This window comes from Mastigoproctus giganteus, chromosome 6 (genome assembly GCF_048544385.1).
Source record: "Mastigoproctus giganteus isolate SK-2022 chromosome 6, ASM4854438v1, whole genome shotgun sequence".
Lineage (NCBI taxonomy): Eukaryota > Metazoa > Arthropoda > Arachnida > Uropygi > Thelyphonidae > Mastigoproctus > Mastigoproctus giganteus.
Window position 1 is genome coordinate 28756832 of NC_143580.1, and position 23879 is coordinate 28780710.

General features: G+C 38.4%; 1 protein-coding gene across 2 annotated transcripts in view; it reads right to left on the bottom strand.

The window, feature by feature from the left end:
- Positions 1-3855, bottom strand: part of LOC150084120 (target of Myb1 membrane trafficking protein-like) — a 212958-nt gene extending 209103 nt beyond the window's left edge. For both annotated transcript variants that reach the window (XM_090375897.1, XM_090375896.1), the window contains exon 1: positions 3424-3855. In XM_090375897.1, the coding sequence (XP_090232023.1) occupies positions 3424-3487 (64 nt within the window). In that variant the 5' untranslated portion in view covers positions 3488-3855. The remainder of the gene's footprint in view (positions 1-3423) is intronic.
- Positions 3856-23879: the final 20024 nt, after the last annotated feature.

Consider the following 23879-nt stretch of genomic DNA (forward strand, 5'->3'; position numbering starts at 1 on the left):
ATCATCTGCATATTTTATGTGGTTTATATTTTTCCATTTATTATTGTGCCTCTTTTTTCTTCAATTGATTTCATTAGTTCTTCTAGGTAGATATTAAAAATAGATATGGAGATAAAGGGCATCCCTGCATGACCCCTTTCTCTATTTCAAATTTCTCTGTTTTAAGGTTGTTGAATTTTATTATTGCTCTTGTATTTTTGTAGAAATTGTTTACAAACATGATTATTTCATGATCAAGTGGGATTTTTTGTAATTGCTTCATTAAATTTTCTCTGTTTACAGAGTCAAATGCCTGCTTGAAATCTATGAAGCACAGATAAAGAGGTTTCTTCTTATTCCAATATTTTTCTGCAATGACATTTAGTATGAATATTTGGTCTATTGTTGATCTGTCTTTTCTAAATCCTGCTTGTTCTTCCCCTATTGTTTCTTCACATATTTTAAGTATCCTATTTTGTAAGATCCTTATAAATATTTTATATATATGGTTTAAAGGGGTAATGGGTCTATAATTCTGACAATTTTCTTTATCTCCTTTTTTGTGTATAGGTACTATTATTTCACTTTTCCAGTCTTCTGGTATATCACCTGTAAATAAAATTAGATTAAATAATTGTGTGAGGTGTTTTAACATTGCATCGCCTCCGAATTTCCATAGTTCTGCTTGGATACCATCAATTCCGGGTGCCTTATCATTCTTCATTTGGCTAATTGCTTTCTGAACTCCTTTTGTTATCGAGGATGCTTTATCTCTTCTATTATCTAAGGCAAGGGCGTTTTTTTCTTTCCCCTTTGAACAGGGTTTGGTAATATTCTTTCCATATTTTTTTAATTTCTTGCGTGTTTCCCGTTTTTATTTTTCATCGTCAGTGTTTTCAGGATGTATGTTTTAGAGAGTTCCTTTATAACCCGGTAAGTTATTTTAGAGTCGTGACGTTTATTTGCCTCTTCACACTGCTTTGCTTTGTCTTCCAACCATTTCCTTTTCGTAGCTTTACATAGGTTGTCTATTTTGTTTTTTAGGATTTTATATTTTTCCCTTTTTTCTTGACTATTTTCTTTGTTTAGGTGGTTTTTCATTTGTTTTTTTTCCATCCATACATCTAAAATTTCTGCTGTAATTCAAAGATTATTTGGTTTTGTTGCCAAGGTTTCTAAGGCTGCATCTTTAGTCATTTGTTTAGTTTTCTCCCATATATTTTCCACAGATGATAAATAGTTTATCTTTTAATTTTTCTTGTAGTGTTTTCCCATAAATTTCCTTTATTTTGTCTTCTTCAAATCGTGATATATTTAATGTTGCTCTATTGTTCTTTGGCTTCGTATTTTAAATTTCCATTTAATTGTTGCTGCTAGCAGTTCATGGTCAGTGTAAAATCTGTACTTCAAAGAGTTTTAACAATCTGAATGGATGATTTCCAGTTGTTATTTATTAAAATGTAGTCGATGCAGTTTTTTGTATTTCCATCTGTGAAGTTTTTTGTATTTCCATCTGTGGTAATGTCCGTGTATACTTATGTTGAGATCTGTGGTAGAACAGTGTGTTGGTGATGAATAGTTTATTTTCTTTGCAGAAGTTCAAGAGTTCTTCTCACTCATTTCTATTTCCTAACCCGAACTTTCCTAATACGTCACTGAAGTCTGTCAAAAAAGCCTCCAACCTTTACGTTAAAGTCTCCCATTGTTATTACAATATCTTTTTTGTTTGTGTTATCTATGGTTTCTTATAGGTCTGAATAGAAGGCAGTTGTCTCTGTATCATCATGTGAGGAGTCTGGGGCACATATCTGGATTATTTTTATGAAGATTCCTTTTTCTTTACCTTTTATTCTTAAACTTATCATTCTTGAGCTATGTGGGTGAATTTCTATTATTGAATTTAACAGATGTTTCTTTACTATGAAAGCAACTCCTTCTCTATGTATGTTATCTTTTCTCCCTGAGTAAAATATACACTAGACATATACTAGATAAAAAAATATATATACTATATCTATACTAGATAAAAAAATATATACTAAATCTATACTAGATAAAAAATATATATATATATATATACTAAATAAAAAATATATATACTGTATGTTATGTTTTAAAATAATGTTTTAATTTATAACCCTGTATCTTACTTATTGTTCCTATAATCCCATAAAATATTCATTCTGTTGTATTTATTTATGAACTAAGGCAATTATTTTGCATGAAGCAATGGGACTATGCTTAAGATTCACTATTGAACAGTCAGTGCTTTTTGCACCATGTTTTGCTCGTAGTGAACTGTTCAAGTCGATAATCGGCATCATTTTAATTGTATCTCACATTGTGATTCATCCTTCACGAGTTGCCGAGGTATTGCACTGCTTTGAGTAAGTAACGCTTCACCAGTGGAGAAGACTAACGTTACTTATTCCAGGCAGATACCACCCAGACAGCATTGTTTTCAAGCTTGTTGGCTTACTCATCAGTGGGTGGGTGGGCAGGTACCCTGTTGTTGCAAGCGACAACCCAATTATGAAGTATAGTTCCAAAATATGAAAGATGCCTGATAGTGTGTAATAGTAGGCAATTATTTTGCACGAAGCAATGGAACTACACTTAAGATTCACTGTTGAACGGTCAATGCTTTTGCACCGTGTTTTGTTCATAGTGAACTCTTCAAGTCAATTTATTTATTTATAAAAAATATCCTTTCTATATTATCACTGACCCCCCCATAGTCACTTTTTAGAGGGCCATGCACAATTACTCTGAACTTAGCCACTAAAACTTTTAAAGTGTGTCCTGAGAACAGACAAAAAACAAGGCATCATTATCTCTATATGATATGCTACTAAAAATAAATAAAAGAATTTTTTTAAATTCGGTCCAATTTTATTTTAATTGGTAGTAAACTCTGTCTGCAGCAGAGTGGCCAGTTTATTTCAATGGGGTAGGTGAGAGGGGCTTATTGCTAGAGTATCCGCCTCCGTAGCCAGGTGGGAAGGAGCAGCAGTGCGTAGCACACGCTTCTTGATTAGACCGGGGTTCGAGCCCGTCACCACCAAATACGGAGGATGTAGAAAGATCAGGGAATGACCACCGAATATCCCGGAGCAATATGGCCTTAGCTGCTAATGCTCCTAAAAACCAACAAACATAAAAAAAAGCTAGCTAGAGTATCCTCCTACTAAATGAATGGATAGGGTCCAAGAACGTGTTAATCCGGAACCAAAATGCCCTGATTAACTTGGTTTTTTTTTTTGGTTTTTTTTCCCTTTCTCCCGCTATAGGAGGCTAAGCAAATATTTTGGCTCCACTCACATAATGAAAATTCTTATATTATGAATTTAGTCTTGATTTTGGGTTGACTCTTTTTTGAACGTTTTTGTATTTCATATTTTCTATATGGACTCTAAGAAAAACGTCTAAACTGTCACAACTTACCAATTTTTTGGCCAACAGCAGTGCTAAATGGATTGCCTCCTAATTGCGCAAGTATACCAGCCATTCTTAGTATGAAGATGGAGAATCACCTGAGATTTCTTTACGTAACAAGTTTCTTTTAGCTATATGCATAGGTATAAAAATAAGTTCAAAGAAATATTTCACTTACAATTTCCAAATTTCGAAAAATTTAGGCCTAACTGCATGACTAGTTGCCCTAATTCCTATATGTAATGCAAATATAAAGACCAGCTGAAAAAGTTAAGAAAAATAATGCTGAAAGAATCGGAAATAATAAGAATCGATTTTGGTATTATATTTTTATTAATAGTTACTGCCATTTTGTGTAGTAGTTTACACATTTACAAACAAACATTATTACACACGGTTGCACAAAACAAACACAACAAAGTACGCTTTCCCAACTTTATCGTATCACGTGAAAGTAGACTGTATTCAACAGTAACAAACACCGGCTAGCGGTTGACGCAACCTGATATGTATGAATTATGATTATTTACGAAGAAATATCATCATAATCGATTGTGCTATTCCAATAATCTTGCATTTAGAAAACATCACGCTTTTTTAGAATAAAAATAACAGACAGAACAATTAATTGACATAACTTATGACTGATCAACAACGTATCAATTTACTGCTTTCATTGGTGAACGGGATAGCCGTTATATTTATTTCGAATACATTATTATTATTATTATTATTATTATTAGCCGTATGGTGCAAGGAAGCCTGAAGCTTATGCTGCACCAGCCAAAAAAAAAAAAAAATTCCCGTGTTACTCTGAGAGAGAGAGAGTCAGACGTAGAAGGGAATCAGCAAGAAAGAGAATAATGGTGATATCCAGCTCAGGACCCTGGGTTTGCCAAGTCCATATTCACCAGATGTGAGCCCCTGGGGTTAAATTTTGAGTGCAAAGATGTGCGTACAAATTTTTCAAAATAAAATAATACGTAAAGCACGCAACTTTGTTCTAGTCAGGATCACTTGGAATTGACTTGCTAATAGCAGCTTCCGTTGCACCAAAAAAAAAGGTTACTCGTGGGATGCAGGACGAGAAGCTAGCTGCTGTGCATCCCAGCCGTTATATTAACAGCCATATACTCAGAGAGAGAGAGGGGCCAATTCCTTCTAGCGTTTGAGGTACCTGAGGGGCTCACATCTGGTGAGTATGGACTTGGCACACCCAGGGTCCTAAGCTGAATATCATCATTCTTCTCTTTCTTGGTGATTCCTCTCACACACACACACACACACACACACACACACACACACACACACACACAGGGTAACTCGGGAATTATGGCTGGTGCAGCATAAGAGAAGTAATTTGAATGTGTTTTGTATTTAACAATCGTTTTCCTAGCCCTCTTACATTTTAAAATGCACTTATTATTTGGGGGGGGGGGAATCTATTTGAAAAACTGTTTGAGGCTCAGGCCAAATGGCTCACATTAAACGCCCACAGAACTTTCTATTCTTTGAATTCTATTCCTGATCCCACGGGAAAAAGCTGACGTGCCCAGTAAGTCTTCTGCTGAAGGGTACATAATGTTTGAGATGCCTTTACATAAGTTAACGATTTTGTTCTCAGATAAATTAAATTAAATTAAAAAATATATTAATCCCAGCCATCACAAAAACAAAAAAAAAAAATTCCGTACATTAAAACTCGGTTTGGGGAGGACGGCGATTTTACCAACTGTGCTACCCAGGAGAGTATTAAGGCGATTCAGTGCAAGGCTTTTAAATGTTTTGGCCCAATCATACTGATTATAAAATGTGTGATTTTGCCAAGATATTTCCTGAATAAATACTAAGGGTCAGGAGCGGATTAAGGTCGATTGAGGCCCCGGGCGCAGAAAAAAATATTGGGTCCCTTAAAAAGAGAGAGAGAGAGAGAGAGAGAGAGAGAGAGAGAGAGAGAGAGAGAGAGAGAGAGAAAATAAAAATACATGTTAACCATTTTTTAAAATAAATAAAAAATACTATGTACTATTAATGTTTTATTTCCAATAAAATTTGAATATAATATATGTATAATATAATTAATAATAGCATAATAATAATCACAAAGTTTTGAAGTAATATGTTCAACTAATTTGTTGGGGTTTTGCGTGGGCCCTTCAGAAGTCGGGGCCCAGGGCGCGCGCCCGGTGCGCCCGCCGTTAAATCCGCCTCTGCTAAGGGTTTTAAATATTTAATCACTTACCGCGTTCACTCAAGAAAACCTGAGAGAACGTCATCCCATTCGCACAGGAACGACCCTGAAATAACTGGCGCCCGACTAGATCAATACAATCGGAGCCCCTTTTTCAAATTCGAAGGACAATAATTTTCCACCTTTTGAAAACCTCTTTTTAAAGATTTTTAGCCTTTTTTTTTTTTTTTCTTTTAATGTTCTTAAGCTTTTTCAGAAGATTAATTATTCGGCTTTTCCGTTCATCTCTCAAAAAAAAAAAAAAAAAAAAAACGCGTGTGTACCCTGTACGCACGAAAGATGCTCTATGTGTAAACATCTTTAAAGACAACTACTAAATTTCGAACAGCTAGAACCGAAATCATGACCGATGCAACGTTTTATGCTCACGCCCGTTATTTACTCCAACGAATCAATGTTAGGGACATTAGCGACATACTTCAGTCCAAAATATTTAGTATGAACGATATAATGTTTCATGCACACGCCCGCTTCTTACACTACAGAATCGTTTCGAAGAGGTTAGGCCAATAGCCTAATTAACCATTTGATTAAAACCATTTGTTTAATAGTATCATTGCAATAATAAGAGTACATGTATTTGTATTGTTATAAGCATACTATCATGTTGGATAATGTTACTCTGTCATGCTTTGTCACAAATTACACATGTTGCGCTAACGAGATCTGCGAGAAACGAAGTTATCCACTCATAATACCCTATTGAAACAATGATTTGACTCAGGATTTCAACGAGTACAAGTGCGAGGTGGTAACGCTGCATATTCCATTACGCAATGAGGAAACACAGATACTGTCAAAGATGAAATAGTAGTAATAGTAGTAGTAATAGAGCTTCTATTGGAATGAGCAGCAGCCTGGAAAACAAGATGTAGGATATTTCAGAGACTGCTGGGAGTCATTGCGGTACAAGTAAACACATGGTTTGTGTTAGGGTAGCTAAGAATAGGAACAAGTGCATGTATACTTGCATGTACACCAATGCTGGGGGTTTGGTAAATAAATTTGATGAATTTCAGGTATTGCTCAAAACATCAAAGGCAGATATTGTTGGGACAGCAGAGACGTGGTGTCACACAGACATAATGAATGCAGAACTGGAATTTGGGGGCTACAATGTGAACATAAAGGATAGAAAGGGAGGAGGGGTTATGCTATTAGGGGTTATGCACATAAAATCCAACAAAGTGAAGCCAGTCGACATCGCTGCACAGAGCAGTGTCGAGTCAGTTTGGTGTGACATAAGCATTGGGAGATCAAAATTGAGAGTAAAAGTGTGTTATAGGCCTAATGACTCTGAAGTATAAAAACAAACTGTACAGGGAAATAGAGTGGGCCAATAAATCAGCGAGCATTCTAATGGGGTATTTTAATTTCCCAGATATTGTCTGGAATTTGTGGGTTGGTCACTCACACACTAGCAAGGCTTTTGTGGATTTATTGGATAGTGCAATAATTAAAGACAAACACCAGCCAAGGAATAAAAAAATTTTAATATAAAAATAATAAAATAATGTAATACACTATCGGAAGACTAAAATATTACAATAAATTACGATAAAATAAACTGCGATATAACGTTAAAAACGTTCAACAGTACTGTTGAAGAAGGAGACAGCAGTCTCCGAAAGCTTCAGGTTTTATCGCTTTTAATCCAGTTTATTTTAGATAATTTTATTGCTTCGGTATATTTTTAACTATATTTTTAACGTTTTATAGCAGTTTATTTTATCGTAATTTATTATAATATTTTAGTCTTCCGATAGCGTATCACATTATTTTATTATTTTTTATAGTAAAAATTTTTTATTCCTTGGCTGGTGTTTGTCTTTAATTATTGCAGTATGGAATTTCCCAGCCCCATAGGCCTGTTTAAAGATTTATTGGATGATTGTTTTCTACATCAGCGTGTTCGGGAGGCAACTGGGGGTAGTAATACTCTTGATCTGATTATCAGTAGTGATTCTTCATGCATTCAGTATTTAGAGATAAAGGAACCACTAGGTGGCAGTGACCACAGTGTGCTGAAGTGGGATTTACTCAAAGAGGTAACTACCATCAGGGGTAAAGGGAACGGTTTTCGCTTTCGTAAAGGCGACTACGATGGTCTGAGACAGTATTTAAATTCTATACAGTGGGACCAACTGATGATGTTACCATATTCAAAATGGGAAGCATTCAAAGAACTTATCTTGGAAGCTACGAGGCTTTACATACAAACTAAATAATATTGTTCAAAGTTTAGGTTTAAATGGATGTCATATCAACTAATGAGACATATGGCAGAGAAGAAAATGCATGGGATACATATAAATTAATGGGTGGCATGGAAGCCTATGATAGATATAAGCTACTCTGTAACCAAGTGACAAAGGAGATTAGGCAGGCAAAGGCAGATTATGAGAAATCCTTCGCAAAGGATGCAAAAAAAAAAAAACAGAAAAGAGTTCTTTACTATGTAAACTCTAGAAGGAAAAGAATGAATCAGATTGGTCAATTGGATATTAATGGTTCAACAGTTGACGATCCTCCCCAGGTGACTAACAAACTAAACGAGTATTTTTCATCTATATTATCACATCAGGAGTTATTCAGAAAGTGGAATGCCAGAGGTGAAGTAAACTCTGGCAGTGAGCTAGATGATTTTGTAAAAACTGAGAGGAAAGTGAAGCAGAAATTGTTGAGGATAAACATAAAAAAGGCACCAGGGTTGGATGGGATCCATCCAGTTATATTAAAGGAGGCAGCAAATGAAGTAAGCAAACCCTTAGCCATAATTATGAGAGCTTCTTTGGCGTCATGGGAAGTACCCATAGACTGGAGATGCGCAAATGTGACCCCAATTCACAAAGGAGGATAAAAGGCTGATACAAATAATTATAGACCTGCGCGTTTAACTTCTGTTCCAGGAAACTTAATGGAGGCACTGGTAAAAGAACCATTGCAGGATCATCTAGACAAGACTTGAGATATAGCTCGGACACAGCATGGTTTTGTTAAGGGAAGGTCTTGCCTCACCAATTCAATTGGATACAAAAGAACTGAAAGCAGGGAATAACATTGATATTATATATTTGGACCTTAGAAAGGCTTTTGATACTGTTGCACATGGAAGACTGCTGCACAAATTGGAGCAGTGTGGCATTGGAGGCAAATTGCTGCTATGGATAAAGGGATGGTTAAGGGAGAAGACAGAGGGTGGTAATCGATGGACACTGCTCATCGTGAACTAATGTTATTAGTTGAGTCTCAAAGGTCGGTGTTGGGTCCATTATTGTTTTCTGTATTTATAAATGATATTGATGATGGTATATCAAGCTTAATGTCAAAGTTTGCAGGCGATACTTGGACATTAAGATATAAGGATCTGGAAACGTTGAGTAGATGGGCTGAGATTGGCAAATTAAGTTTAAAATTGACAAATGTAAAGTATTATATACGGGAAACAGCAACCCCAGAGCAACGCATCAACTCTGTAGTACTACACTGACAGTGGTAGAGAATGAAAAGGACCTGGGGGTCACTGTGCAGGCAGATATGAAGTTCTCTGACAGTGCAGCCGGGCTGCAAGAGTAGCTCATGGTGTCTTCTCAATGATATACAGGAATTTTTCTAGCAGGGATAAGGAGGTGATTATTCCCTTGTATAAGGCAATGGTCAGACCACACCTAGAGTACTGTATACAAGTCGGAGGCCTCATTTCAAGAAGGATGTAGAGATGCTGGAACGAGTACAGAGAAGGGCAACAAGATTAGTGAATGGAACAAAGGGTTGCTCTTACAATGAAAGGCTTAAGTTTTGGAAATTACAGTGTCTGGAGACTAGGCACCGGCGAGGAGATCTGATAGAGGTGTATAAAGCCTTGAATGGTTTGAGCATGCTCAATGCTGATGGGATTCTTCCTCTTGCTCAGAATAATAACCTGAGAGGGCATAAATTCAGATTCAGGAAAGACAGATGTAGGATAGATGTCCAGAAATTTGCCTTTAGCCAGCGGGTAGTTGTTTTGTGGAACAGACCTCCATCCTTTGGTTTTTTTGGTTTTTTTATGTGAACACCAAACACGAGAGGTATTAGAACCTATAGTAGTTAGTACCGTGCTTGGGTTGGAGGTTGAGAAGACGAAAGAAGATATTTGTTGACATTGCACTTGAACTTCTGTAGATTGTAATTTTCAGGAAATGCGTATGAAGAAAGGTTGTTCCAGACAACGGCAATTGAATGAAAAAATGAGGAAGATGAAAAGTTGGTTCTGTGTGTTTGAAGTTGGACAGTAAATGGATGTTGGCTGGTGGCGGCACGTGTTCGGACTGTTTTGAAAGAGAGAGCGGGAATTATAGAAGCCAATTCGGAAGAACAGTGCCAATGGAAGTATCTGTAGAAGAGGCATGCAGCAGAAACAGTACGTCTATGAGAAAGCGAGTGGAGAAACTCTGTTAGAGATGAATCATTAATTAACCTAACTGCTCTCTTCTGAATGGAATCAAGAAGCCTGAGAGAGGTTTTGGGGGCACCTCCCCAAATGTGGGAACAATATTCCATGGCAGGGCGGATTTGCGATTTATACAGAGTGAGCAGCTGTTTGGAAGAAAAGTAACGCCGAGAGCGAAAGAGAAAACCGAGTTTTTTAGATGCAGAGCAAGCAATATTTGTAATGTGATTGTGCCAAGAGAGATTAGAAGTCAGGGTAATCCCCAAAACACATATATCATCTAGCCTAGAAATCGGAGTGTCACTAAAGGTAAGCATAGGAGCAGAGGAATCCTTTTTGCGAGATATAAGACTAGACTGAGTTTTAGAAGGGTTAAAATCAATTACCTGAAGATCGGCATTTAAGGAATTTGTAGCAGTTTTCGAAAAGTTGAAGCTGATTGAGCAGGACAAGGTTTCTCAAAATGGAAAGTGGAATGAAATGTGCTATCATCGGCAAAACTATGGACAGGATTTCCAGTCAATGGAAGAAGGTCATTAATATACAAGAGGAAAAGAGTGGGGGAAAGAACTGAACCTTGGGGGACACCGGCATTAGTGTAGAAGTTAGAAGACAGAGAGCCATCTACCATCACCCTCAGTGAGCAATCATAGAGAAAACTTGAGAACCAATTACTAAAAACAGTTGGCAAACCATAAGATGGAAGCTTGCTATCTACGCCTGAGACCAACTAACTCACCCACGAAGTGAAAAAAACCCATTAAAGTTCCTCGTGTCATCGACGGGATTCGAACCCAGGCCTTTTCCACCCGGTGTGGGGAGGACGGTGACGATACCACTGTGCTACCCGCGCAGATTCCTGCAAGAATAATTTCACTGATACGATCTGAGCAAACGTTGACATCAGAAGTTTTGAAACAGTAATCCGACAAAGGAAAAGAAGAAAAGAAGTCTCGCAGATCATCACATTTTGCATTCTTGTAATGCCAAACAACACGAGGTTGGGAATAGCCATGAGATAAAGGTTCCATTGGAGAAGATACAATCACCAAGTTGTGATCTGAAGTTGCTAAAGGACCTCTCACTTCAACCATCTTAGAACTGTTGTTTGTGAGAAAAAGATCAAGCATGTTGGCTGCATGTTTAGGATTGTCCGGTATTCTTGTAGGTAAATGAACACTCTGTGCTAGGTCATTAGTAACTACAAAAGCCCCAGCACTCGACCTGCTGGGTCGGTGTGACTAGAAAACGTAAGCCAGCTGCAGTTGTGAAAATTAAAATCACCTAGAAAAATTACCTCACTGTTAGGAAAGTTGTACTGGAGAATGTCAAGTTGCAAAGAGAGGAAGTCAAAGAGCTCCAAGTGATTAGTGGAGTTGGGAGAACGGTAGAGACAACAGATGAATTTGACACAATGAAGTAGAGAGATTTTAAGCCAGAGAAGTTCAAAGAAAGGAGATTTCAAATTGCCAAGTCTCTGACAGGGAATATCAGAATGGACATATGCACAAGTACCACCTTTGAGGCGAAAGGAATCATACAGCGAATAATTTGGGCATCTGAGATGAGCAGTAGATGAATCAACCGATAACTGAGATTCTGTCAGAAAAAGTACATGGGGTTTGGTAGACTGCAAGTGGAAATGGACATCGTCGAGATTACAATTGAGACCACGTATATTTGTGAAATGAATTAAAAGTGCTTGGGGGGTTTAGATCTTTTCGCAGATAAGCTTGCTCTATAAGTTTGACAATTCATGGTGTATTCAATAGTAAGAAAAAGTGGGTGGGACATGCTGTATTAAGTAATTAAATTTTTGGATATGGCATACACGTGGTGAGAATATACCCAGATATTTGACATAACGTGGCCTCGACAATGCTCCTCGCATACACACTACTCGGACTCCCTCCAGTCACTATCTGGCAGAGTAAGAGTAGAGGTAGTATACACTAGCTGATCCGGAAGCCTCCTTGAGAGTTCCCAGTAGGTTCTGTCCGGTGTACTAACTAGCGGCCGGCCTGCGAACACCGTTTTAGAGCTGTACCCTTGAAATATAAGGAATATTGATTCTCACCACGACGTTCATCATAACCTCAAAAGTCATATGCATGATGGAAGAAATAGGGAAGGTTTGACCGGAACTTAGCTCTAGAGACTAAACATGGGTTCCACCACTTCAAACCTCCAATAAGCAAAGTGATGGTATTTCACCGGTTGATGAGAGTCATCTACCACCTAGTACTGCCTGGTAACATAGAGGGGCGGCGTTCCTCCATGTGGTGTGGGCGCCACACCTCGACCCTGCTTACGTTGGTTTACACCTGGGTGGTCACCCACCATGTACTTGTGCATGGAGGTTATACCCAGAGTTACTATCAGTGCCACCATCGTGAAGGTGCAAGCAGAGGATTTGCCTGTCACAGGCCATCCGGACTTCGCCGAAATTGGGTCCACTTGACTTGAATGTCACCTGAATATGAGTTCCATCAGCGTTTTAGACTACCAGGTAGCAAATACAGCTTGTCTGGCATATCTGTGAGAATGTCTGTGACAACCTCAAGTTGAGAGTCTAAATAAATTTAAGACAGCTGGACAGGTATTTCGAACGAACGGAGGGGTAAAATGGGATCTTTTTTTTTTTTTTTTTTTTGACTTATGCTGCATAAACTTGCTTTCTTGTATCATATGCCTCTACTAATGCTAATGCTTAGCATGTGACGCAAGCAAAAATTGCATGAACTTATGTAGCATCAGCCAAAAAAAAAAAAAGAAAAGAAAAATCTATTTCACACAACGATTCCCTCTAAAAGTTTGTCCAGTTCCTCCTTCAATTTATTTAAGCTATCAACTTCCACAATGACAGTTGGATGTTTGCTCAGTCAATTAACCATCCGCTGACTAAGGGAAAATTTCATCAATCCTACAACTGACTTTCGTCAATTTGAATTTATGCCCCTTCAGGTTCGTAATTTGAGGAGTGGAAGAATCCCATCAGAATTGAGCACGCCCAACACATTCAAGGCCTGTTGATGATTAAGCTTCGCACCAACCAGAAGATAAGTAAATTCGTACTGTAACTAAAAACACTTTATTTACAATAAAATAAGTATAAAATAGATATATATTTACAATAAAAATATAAATAACACTGATAAAATATACTAAAATAGAAATTAAAAGCGATAAAATTTGCTATAGCTTTCAGAGGCAGCAGTCTCTTCCCTCAGCAGCATATGTCTATTGTGCGGCACATCCTTAAATAGCAGAAACACGGCACACGTCACATGGTTACACGGTTGGAATTTTCCATTTGCGCACCGGGACCGGAAATGGTTCTGGAGTGCGCCATTGCTAGCTGACCCAATACGTAAGCTCTCAAGCCATTTACGGTCCCAGAACCCTTGTGCATGATCTGTGATGACAGTGTCCTCTGGAGAAATTTGATGTTGTTTCTCCAGAAATGTTCTGCCACAGCAGACTTTCCATTATTTGCGGACTTATTGCGTTTATATGCTTCCCCAGCCGGTCTTTCAATCGCCGCCCCGTCTCACCCCACAATCCTGGCATTTAATTTCGTACACCAATAACTTATAAGTTATTGGTGTACGAAAAAACTAAGTGTAACCTTACAATTGAAGTGTAACCTTACAATTGACTTTCAAATGTAAGGTTAATTGGTAACACAGCAATATGCGATGTATACAATTATTACAAATATAGACAAATATACACAAAATACAGTCCTAATATTATTATTTTCAGGCAGTACAAAATGTATCTGAAAATAATAAGACTATAAAGCGTTTAGGGCGTAAGCCTCAAGCTATGGAAAAGTCTAGACAATGTATAGTGCGAAAGCATCAATAATACATAGCCAAATCTGAATGAACAGAATATTAGCAAAGCGGCATCGTTTTAATTCACAATATGAGATATAACTTAAAACAATGCCGCTTTGCTAATATTCTGTTCATTCAGATTTGGCTATGTATTATTGATGCGTTCGCACTATTCTTATGCATAGTCTAGACTTTTCCATAGCTTGAGGCTTACGCCCTAAACGCTTTATAGTCTAAATACATCATACACCATCACGCATCTCTCATATTGTGGAGTTACACTTCATAACTGTTTTGCCATCGTTGCATCACTTGTGTACCTACCCACCCACCGAAGAAGGGCCTACCAGCGCTGAAACGGCACCAGGGGGAGCACGCATTTTTTTCTTGTACGGTTACTCAGCGCATCTGGATTAGCGTGCATAAAACAATGAGAATACCGCGCTTGACTAGGGAACAACTACTATTTCTAGTTTCCAGCCCCGATTTCCAGAGCAACGAGCATCCTGACCTCCTAAATGAAGGTAAATATCAAGTTTGGAAAATCAGGAAAAGAAAAGAAAAAGGCTCTGCAGCGGAGGTGTCAAAATGCGCCCTTCGAATGATGCATGCTGCAATAAGAAGATTCTTGGTTCTAGAGTTACTACAACTCGGAAGGCAAAGATTTTTACAGTTATGGTGCTTCCCCACACCTCTATGTCGACTAGTAGATAATAACATATATGTGCCGCTTAGATGGTAATGAACAGTCTAGGCTAGGGGTGTTACCTACCAACCAGATTAGCTTAGTTATTAGGGGATAGGGACCAAGTCACCTGCAGGCGTTTGGTCTCTCTCCTGTATTACGGCAGCTAAACTTTGAAAGCTGCAGGTGGTAGAAGGAGTGTGTAAGAGGGGGATGACCCTAGAACCCATGTAGGGCAAGCCTACTCCAGGCGGCCGCCAACTTGGTGGTCACATGGACTGGGCCTTCCTCGGAGTGTGTCAGTGGACGAGTGAGCAGCCCAATTGGGTCATATAGAGATGAGTGAATAAGGGCGCTGTCCCTTTTCGTTTTTTTTTTTTTTTTTTTAAAGCCATACTGGCCACTAGATAGTCCCAAAGCAGGACCAATAAAGGGTCCCTGAATTCCATAGAAATATCCGGAAACTGGAAAGCACGTCTGGTCTAACCAGTACGCCTATCTACCCACTGATGAAGGCTAAAGAGCCAGAAACGGCACCAGAGGATGATCTTAATCATCTTTGCAGGACTCTGACTGGGTAACAACAGTCCCCGTCAGGGGGCCGCATTGCCCAGCCGGGCATGGAGCTCTGAGTTCGTACGAATTATAACTAATTATCCCTTTCATTCTTCTACGGCATCTTTTCCTCTCCCTCTCTTACTATCACTTTCCTACCTCTTTTTTCTTTGCTCAGTCTTATAGGGATATTGAGGATAGCTGATACCTTTATCCCATACCATATTTCAAAACGGCACCAGGGGGAGCCTGTTGATGTCCGGAGTTTCCAAGAATAGGCAACAACGGCCTTCTCGACTGGGGAAGCGTTGCCTATTCGTGGAGTTTTGAGTTTTTGAGTGGTGTGAGTTGAAGGAGTTACTGTCCCTTTCATTCTTCTACACCATTTCTTTTCCTCTTCCCAATCCTAGCTTTCCCTCTACCTTTTTTGCTTTTCTAAGTCTAATAGGGGCACTAGATAGTCGAGTTATTACCCCACACAAATACAAAATAGACCTGAAACGGTGCCGTCTGGGTGGTGGTATCCATCTGAGAAAAAGTAACATTAGTCTTCTCCTCAGGTGAAGCGTTACTTATTCGTAGTAGTGCAATATTATGGCAACTCGTTTTGAAGATATTCACAATATGAGATTGTTGTTGTTTTGGTTTTTATGAGCATTAGCAACTAAGGCCATATTGCTCTGGGATATGCGGTGGTCATTCCCTGACCTTTCCGCATCCTCCGTATTTGGTGGTTACGGGCTCGAAGCCCAGTCTGATCAAGAAGCGTGTGCTACGCCCCTGCTGCTCCTGCCCACCTGACTACGGAGGCGCCACAATATGAGATATAACTTAAAAACGATGCCGCTTGCTAATATTCTGTTCATTCAGATTTGGCTATGTATTATTGATGCTTTCGCACAATACTTATACCTAGTCTGAAAATAATAATTAAAAATTAATAATAATTACCTATTTCCATTATTGTTTTTATAACTATCTACTTTTATTTTTATAATCAAATCTTTTGTAGTCACGAAATTGTTTTTTATTCTTTCTGAAAACGAAAAAAATAATAATAAATTACTGCGAGTACAGTACATATTACCTTGCCAGCATATAGACCGGCAGATACAGTGAGTGTCGCGCCTGTCAGTCAAGTCGGAACTGCTCTGTCAGAATGTCATTCACAACACGATGGAGCTGGCGGTGACGTGAGCTGACCGTGACTTACTACACTAAGTGCAAGATTACCAATGCTACTCAGCTAAGTTCAAGCAATGTCAACATCCACCAGCCAACGATAAAAGTCATTCCGATTTTTAATATTGTACAATTATATACACTTTACCTTTTCATGATTCACGTACAAATTGCATACTTACTTAAGTTTCTTTGTAGCATAAAATCATTAGCTTATCAGAACGTTGTACGTTCTGATAAATACATCATTAACGTACAATATGTGATGCCTGATCTTTTGAATAGGCTTAGCCAAGCTGGCGATCATAGTTATCATAATTAGGCCACAAAAGTTCTATAGATAAGCTATGAACTGTCGCAATAACGTGTAATATAGCAGTGCTTCCCACATTTCTCACGCCACAGCACACTTGGGAACTAATAATTTTTGTACGGCACACAGAGATAAACTGGAGCAGATTTTGGGGTGTCCATAAGGACTTTGTGATAAAATGTATTACATTTGTTACATTATATGTTATTATGATAAGAAAAGTAAAATATAAATACTACGGAAGTTATTAAATATTTAATACGCAATTCACACAAAACTTCAAAATAAAATTCTTTCAAATTTTTGAAATCACGAAAAATAACTTTTTGAAATTCCTATTACATCTTTCTATAATCTGTAAATGATCCAGCAACAAGTTTTCAATTAAGGGGCTCACATCTGGTGAGTATGAGCTTGGCAAACCCAGGGTCCTGAGCTGGATATCATCATTCTTCTCTTTCTTGGTGATTCCTTTCTACTTCTGACTCTCTCTCTCTCTCTCTCTCTCTCTCTCTCTCTCTCTCAGGGTAAATCGGGGAATTTTTTTTTTTTTTTTTTGGCTGGTGCAGCATAAGCCTCAGGCTTCCTTGCACCGTATGGCTAATAATAATAATAATAATAATAATAATAATAATAATAATAATAATAATAATAAAATAAATAAATACTGGCACCAGAGTAACAACATTACAGATCGTTCTGTGAAGTTGTAACAAAATGCAAAGAATAATTTTTTTCGTGCTCTGTTCTGAGAAACTCGAAAATGTAAAATGACTACACTTGATAATGCAGAATCACAGAATAGTATATAATATAAGAGCTGCAGAACTTTCTTTCTCTGCCAATAAAGCAAAATGAAAACATCTGATTGGCTGAAATTTTTTTTGTTTCGTTTCCCACTCTCGTTTCCCCAGTTTCTCCTTAAAGTAACTTCACAACAAATTTTCCCACCCCAAGCGAAACCAGAACAGATACATATAAAACGGTTATAAAATGTATTAAAAGCAACAAAGTCCAGTCTTGTTGGCTATATAGAAAGAAAGCAATAGACAAGGGTAGAATGTTGTTGTAAAAATAGCAAATGACTTCAAAACCATAAATTAATGAAACTGCATGCTTTGGAGTGACATGTTTGACAAACTTGTGTGATCGAAACCCGCTAATTTTGGGGTGAATAAATGTTTTACTCTTCCCTGTCATTGTTTAATTCGCTCTCTGAACACCACGAAATAAACGCTAATTACACGAAGGGTTCCTCCCACTGCATCGGCCACTTACACAAAACGTCATCGACATATGCCAGGATCTAAGGATCATTGGCAATTTAGATGTGTCTCTAGCTAGTATAGTAATAACTCATTTGTAGTCCTTGCAGTTTTTCGTTTGAGATAAGCAATAAAAAAAAAAAAATCTAAGGCACTAAAACGACAACACTGGCCATTGCCAGACTGTTACGTGACAAATTTGTGTATTGTAAAGTAAAACACATTGCCCAGCGACAACAATCAGTGTACCCACACACACACAAAATATGTAAAATAAATTCAACACTAGAATAAAATCACATGTGATGTACACTCTGTGTTTATGCATATTTCACGCCTATCTTTTTATTTGCTACTATTTCTGAAAACGTGTCACAATCAAAACAATACTCGGATGACCAGTTGCTGTGCTGATAAGAATGTGTTACATTTAATTTAAAAAAATCCTCGTTTATTAATGAAATTCGTTAATTGTCTTAAAAATGAATCTGTCTTCTAAATTTAACGATCTCCTTTCAAGATCGGCCCAAATGCAGCTGCATTGGAATAGTTTTTCGGTACATCATAATAAGCATTGTGCAGTTTCTCCATAAGGGAAAATTTCGTGTTAGAAAGTTTTTAACCTATTATCCTTGTATTTAACATTCTTGAATTTGAACAATATTATTTTTATTATTATTACTAGCTATATAGTGCCAGGAAGCCTGAGGCTTATGCTGCACCAGCTAAAAAAATTTCCGAGTTACCCTGAGAGAGAGAGAGAGAGAGAGAGAGAGAGAGAGAGAGAGAGAGAGAGAGAGAGAGAGAGAGAGAGAGAGAGAGAGAGAGAGTCAGAAGTAGAAGGGAATCACCAAGAAAAAGAAGAATGATGATATCCAGCTCAGGACCCTTGGTGTGCCAAGCCCATTCTCACCAGATGAGCAACCCTGGGGATAAATAATTGGTTTTTCTGGAGATTATCTTTCAGTTAGCTCTTCGTACACCGAAAACCCCTTGAGAAAATAGAGAAGAAGTGAAATGCCTCCTGCGTTCTTTTTCTTTAATTTCGAATTTTTGGTTAAGGGAGGACATATGCCCCCCTCTCTGTCCCCCTCGTATACGCACCTGTCCCTAACCTCTGGCAGCACGCCAGTGAACTTTCTGCAGCACACCGGTTGGGAAGCCCTGTAATATAGGTTACAGTTAATACTTTGGTTCACGGGCCCGGGTGCAATGAACTCCCTGTACCCCCCCCCCCCCTCTCATAGGCCCTGACTGTCAGTTGAACATTGGATTATTAATTAAAGATAAAATAACGACCGTTGCGATGTCGACTGTTGTTTATATATGCCCGCTGCTCCATATTCCAATAGAAGCAGTGAAATAATCACTTGTATCTCTGCTTGCTGCTACTATTAAGCTGGTAGGTAGTCTGCATGTCTCTCAACATAGCAGTTTTCAGACCCACTTAACACTGACAAGATTTATCAGCAAATATTAACGAACCTCTTCTCTTTAAGTGTGTCCCATACCTGTAAAAACACTCTCCTGATAACAAGTACAGATCACGCTGAGAAAAATTCTACCTCTTGAGTCTTACTATTATTATTATTATTATTAGCCATATGGTGCAAGGAAGCCTGAGGCGTATGCTGCACCAGCCAAAAGAAATTCTGAATTATGAATTACCCTGAGAGAGAGAGAGAGAGAGAGAGAGAGGAATCACCAAGAAAGAGAAGAATGATGATAACCAGCTCAGGACCCTGGGTTTACCAAGCCCATACTCACCAGATGTGAGCCCCTGGGGTTATTTGTCTTCCCATTGATAGCTTCGATCCCTCTTATCGTTTCTGGGCAGAATTGCAGACATTTTCAAATTTAATCCAAACTCAAGATAGCCCTGTACCTGTACGTAAATCCTTAGATCTCCTATTCTTAACATCATTAACGTCATCGTTCATCAACAACAACATCATTTTTTGTACACTTAAAAGATGACAGCTGCTCTAACAATGTTATCAGCTTGTTTTCATTGGGCCATAACTCCTATTCCACCAACCTTTCTACAAAACACGGTATATTTCCTGTTTCTCTGGTTATATACGCATTTTGAAATAATTAATGTAATACTCCACTAGAATTTTTATTAATATTTTTTACTTTACCCACAATTATTAAACATTTCAGGTGAAAATTTCTACATCTTTTCCGACTAATTCTTTGATTTCATATAAATGCTTACTTACATTAATCATTAATGCCATACAGCTCAGTGTAGCAGATTGACTTTTTGTGCCGGAATTAGTGAAATTCAGAGGTATATTTAGTATAGACAGGCTGCCAGGACAGTTCGTGGGGTCTTGTCAATTGTATACATACATGCACTTTTCTGAAAGGTATCAGTTCTGAAAATTTCAGCGCCTACGGACTAGACATCTACGAGCAAATCTGATTGAGGTTTTTTAGGGCTTGAATGAATTGAGTGAGCTCGAAGCTGATGGCATTCTTCCTCTTCCTCAGACTGCACAGGTGAGATGGCATAAATTCAAATTGAGGAAGGATATTTGCAGGATAGATTTGCGAAAGTTTTTCTTCAGCCAGCGAGTGGTTGACTGTCGGAACAAACTTCATCTGTTGTTGGTTCAAGGAAGAACTAGACAAATTCTTGGAGGGAATGGTGGGGAGGTGAATACTTTTTTTATGTGATGTAAAAAAATAAATGGGAGTGAGAGAGAGAAATATGCAGAGGGAGAGGAGTTATCACGGACACCTAATCGTGTCCGTGATACGATTGTGGAACTCCCGTTCCACAATTTTCTTTTACTTCCTTCTTCTCGTATTAAATTTAAATGTCTAGTATCAAGCGATGAGTTATTATTATAAAGAAACCTTTATTTCATTTATCAGTGATTGTTATTTGTGTCACTAGAAGCGGTAAGGCTGTAATACTAACTCTGTACAGCTCAATAACATTATTTGAAATCTCTTCCCTTAGGAAAGTGAACAGTAATAATTTTGCTTTTCTTCTTGAAAGAAGTATTTCAAAATTAAATTACCATATCAGAGAAGAATTTTTTTGCTTTTTTTTTGTAGTTTTTGAGTTTCTATTTGTAATAGAGAAATCTCAGGAATTTGCTTGCAGATGTTCAATAAATTTATCCAAATAAATGAAATACTGTGACCAGATCAGTCTGGACAAATCCATTAGAGAGGTATATGGTGGTGGACAAAAAAGCTGCATCACTTGTGAATTTTACAAATAATGTGTTTTGAGCTGCATTGTGGGTTGCAGAAATGTTCGAAATGCATTTGTTAGATGGCACATATACACTGTGCTGCCCCTTTATTAGGTACACCCCTGCTATACACACAAATGGTTTGTCCCACAACATTGCAAGCCACATGACCACAGTTGTGGATATAAATGCAGCAGAACAACCTTTATATTACCAGTTAAGCGTATAAACCGTAGCAAGAATGGGGAAAAGGAGTGATCTAACGGACTTTGAACATGGCATGGTAGTAGGTGCAAGATGTGCTGGACAGAGCATCTCTGAAACGGCAGTTCTTCTGAACTTTCCATGCACACAGTTTCAAGGGTGTATCGAGAATGGTGCAACGAACAGAAAACATCCTCTCAACGGCACTCCTCTGGAAGAAAATCGCTTGTTGATGAGAGAGGTCAGAGGAGGATGGCTAGAATTGTGCAAGCAAATAGTTGTGTTACAACGTCGCACATCACCTCATAATACAACCTTGGTGCGCAGAACAAAATATCACAATGGACGACTAGTCGCACTTTGTCGCGAATGGGCTACAACAGCCGACGGCCACATCGCGTACCTGTGTTATCAATGAAGGACAAGAGAGCACGCCTCCTGTGGACACACACCAGCACTGGACTACACACCAGCATTGGAAAACAGTTGTTTGGTCTGACGAGCCCAAGTTCCTGTTGCATCATGTTGATGGAAGGTTCAGAATTTGTCAAAAACAACATGAATCCATGGACCCGTCATGTCTGACGAGTACTCTGCAAGCTGGTGGGGGCAGTGTTATGGTATGGGGAATATTTTCTTGGCACACGTTGGGTCCATTGATACTCATATATTCACGTCTGAATGCCACATCCTACCTAAACATCGTTGCTGACCAAATGCATCCGTTCATGTTGACAGTTTATCCTCAGTCAGATGGTTACTTTCAGCAGGATAATGCGCCAGTGCACAAAGCCCGAATCACTATGGAATGGTTCCAGGAACATGACAACGACTTTTCTTTGCTGCAATGGCCCACTCAGTCCCCCCAATCTGAATCCCATTGAACATCTTTGGGATGAGCTGGAAAAGGTTGTTCGCTGCAAGCCCACACTTCCGTCGAATCTCAAGGAAGTGCGTGACACACTCATGCCTGCATGGTACTCCATTCCTGCACAACGTTTTCAGCATCTTATTCAATCCATGCTTAGAAGAAATCAGGCTGTTTTGAAGGCTAAAGGAGGGTCAACACGCTACTAGGTAGATGTACCTAATAAAGTGGCAGCCCAGTGTATACTGTGAATGATATCCAATAAAAACTTTCCACCTGATATATCTAATTTCTGTAAATATCTTCTCAAATGGTTAAATGCGTAATTAATGGAAATATGAGAATTCATGCAATTGGCAATCGCGTTATTCCGTTTGGCGAAATTGAATAGTGTATGAGTGTGAATCTGATAGTTTCGGAATACAAGTGTTTTCAGTGTGAATATTTGATAAAGTGTACCAGCCGGCATGCGAGGTGAGGTTTTTTTGTTTGTTTAAAGATTGTTTCTTTATGATTTGATGTTTTCTGTACTAATTGTTGTTAGTATGTTAGTCATGAGTTGTTGTTAGTATGTTAGTAATGAGTTTTTGTTAGTCTGTTAGTAATGAGTTTTTGTTAGTATGTTAGTAATGAATTGTTGTTTGTATCTGGTTCTCTTTATATTAGCAGGGTGTGGGGACAGCAGCCCCCCCCCCCAAAAAAAAAAGAAAGAAAGAAAGAACAGGAGCATTTGTCTTAACGTGCACGAGCAATTCTTGTTAATACACATGAAATCGTCTAGTACTGTACGGGCGAGGAGAATCAGTGGTTGTATGTGGTGTTAATTTTTGTCAGCTGTTTAAAAAAAAAACCGTTTTCCCGTTTTTTTTTTTTCTTCATTTCTTCTAATTCTTGCTTAGTAGCAAGAATTAGAAGAAATGAAGCACGAAATAGCCAAACTAATCGCCTGAAGACCAAAGGATCAAACAATGCGTTCCCAGTTAAGTCTCACGTAATCCGTTTGTTTTATATAAATTTTCTTCTTTCTATGGAAACTATTTTAAATGTAATTACTAAGAATAACTCAAAAAATATCGTCAAATGGAAAATTTCGCTATAAAGAAGTTCGTTAAACAGAGGTCCGACTTGTATATGTCAAAATAAAATTTGGCTCCCACCTGAACTGCAGCCCATAGGCGACGCTTACCTCGCCTACCCAATTGCGACGGCCCTGGATAGCACTTTAGGTTTCTGCATTCACCGTTTTGTTAAAATATTCGCTCCACCCCTTTCTTGTTATGCATTCACAGACAATCTGTCCAGCGAGGAACTTTACAGTCGGTGTTATGCAACTAGGATGGTATGCATCCAATTTTCGTCTTCTAACATATCTCTTCCCATCCGAGCCATGCAGGTTGAATTTCGATTCGTCAGAAAAGATGACAGTGTCCCATTGCTCTTTTGTCCATGAAACATTCGTTTTAGCCCAAGCAAGTCGCTTCTTCCTCATTTGTTGGGTCAAAAAGGCTTCGTCTTGGGCCGATAGGCTTGCAGACCACATTCCGAAAGCCGTTTTACGACAGTTCGTGCACTAATTCAACGCCAGAGGCCATCTCAAAGTCCAGTTTCAGATCGGAAGCACTAACTTGGCGATTACGAAGGCATAGCCTTTTC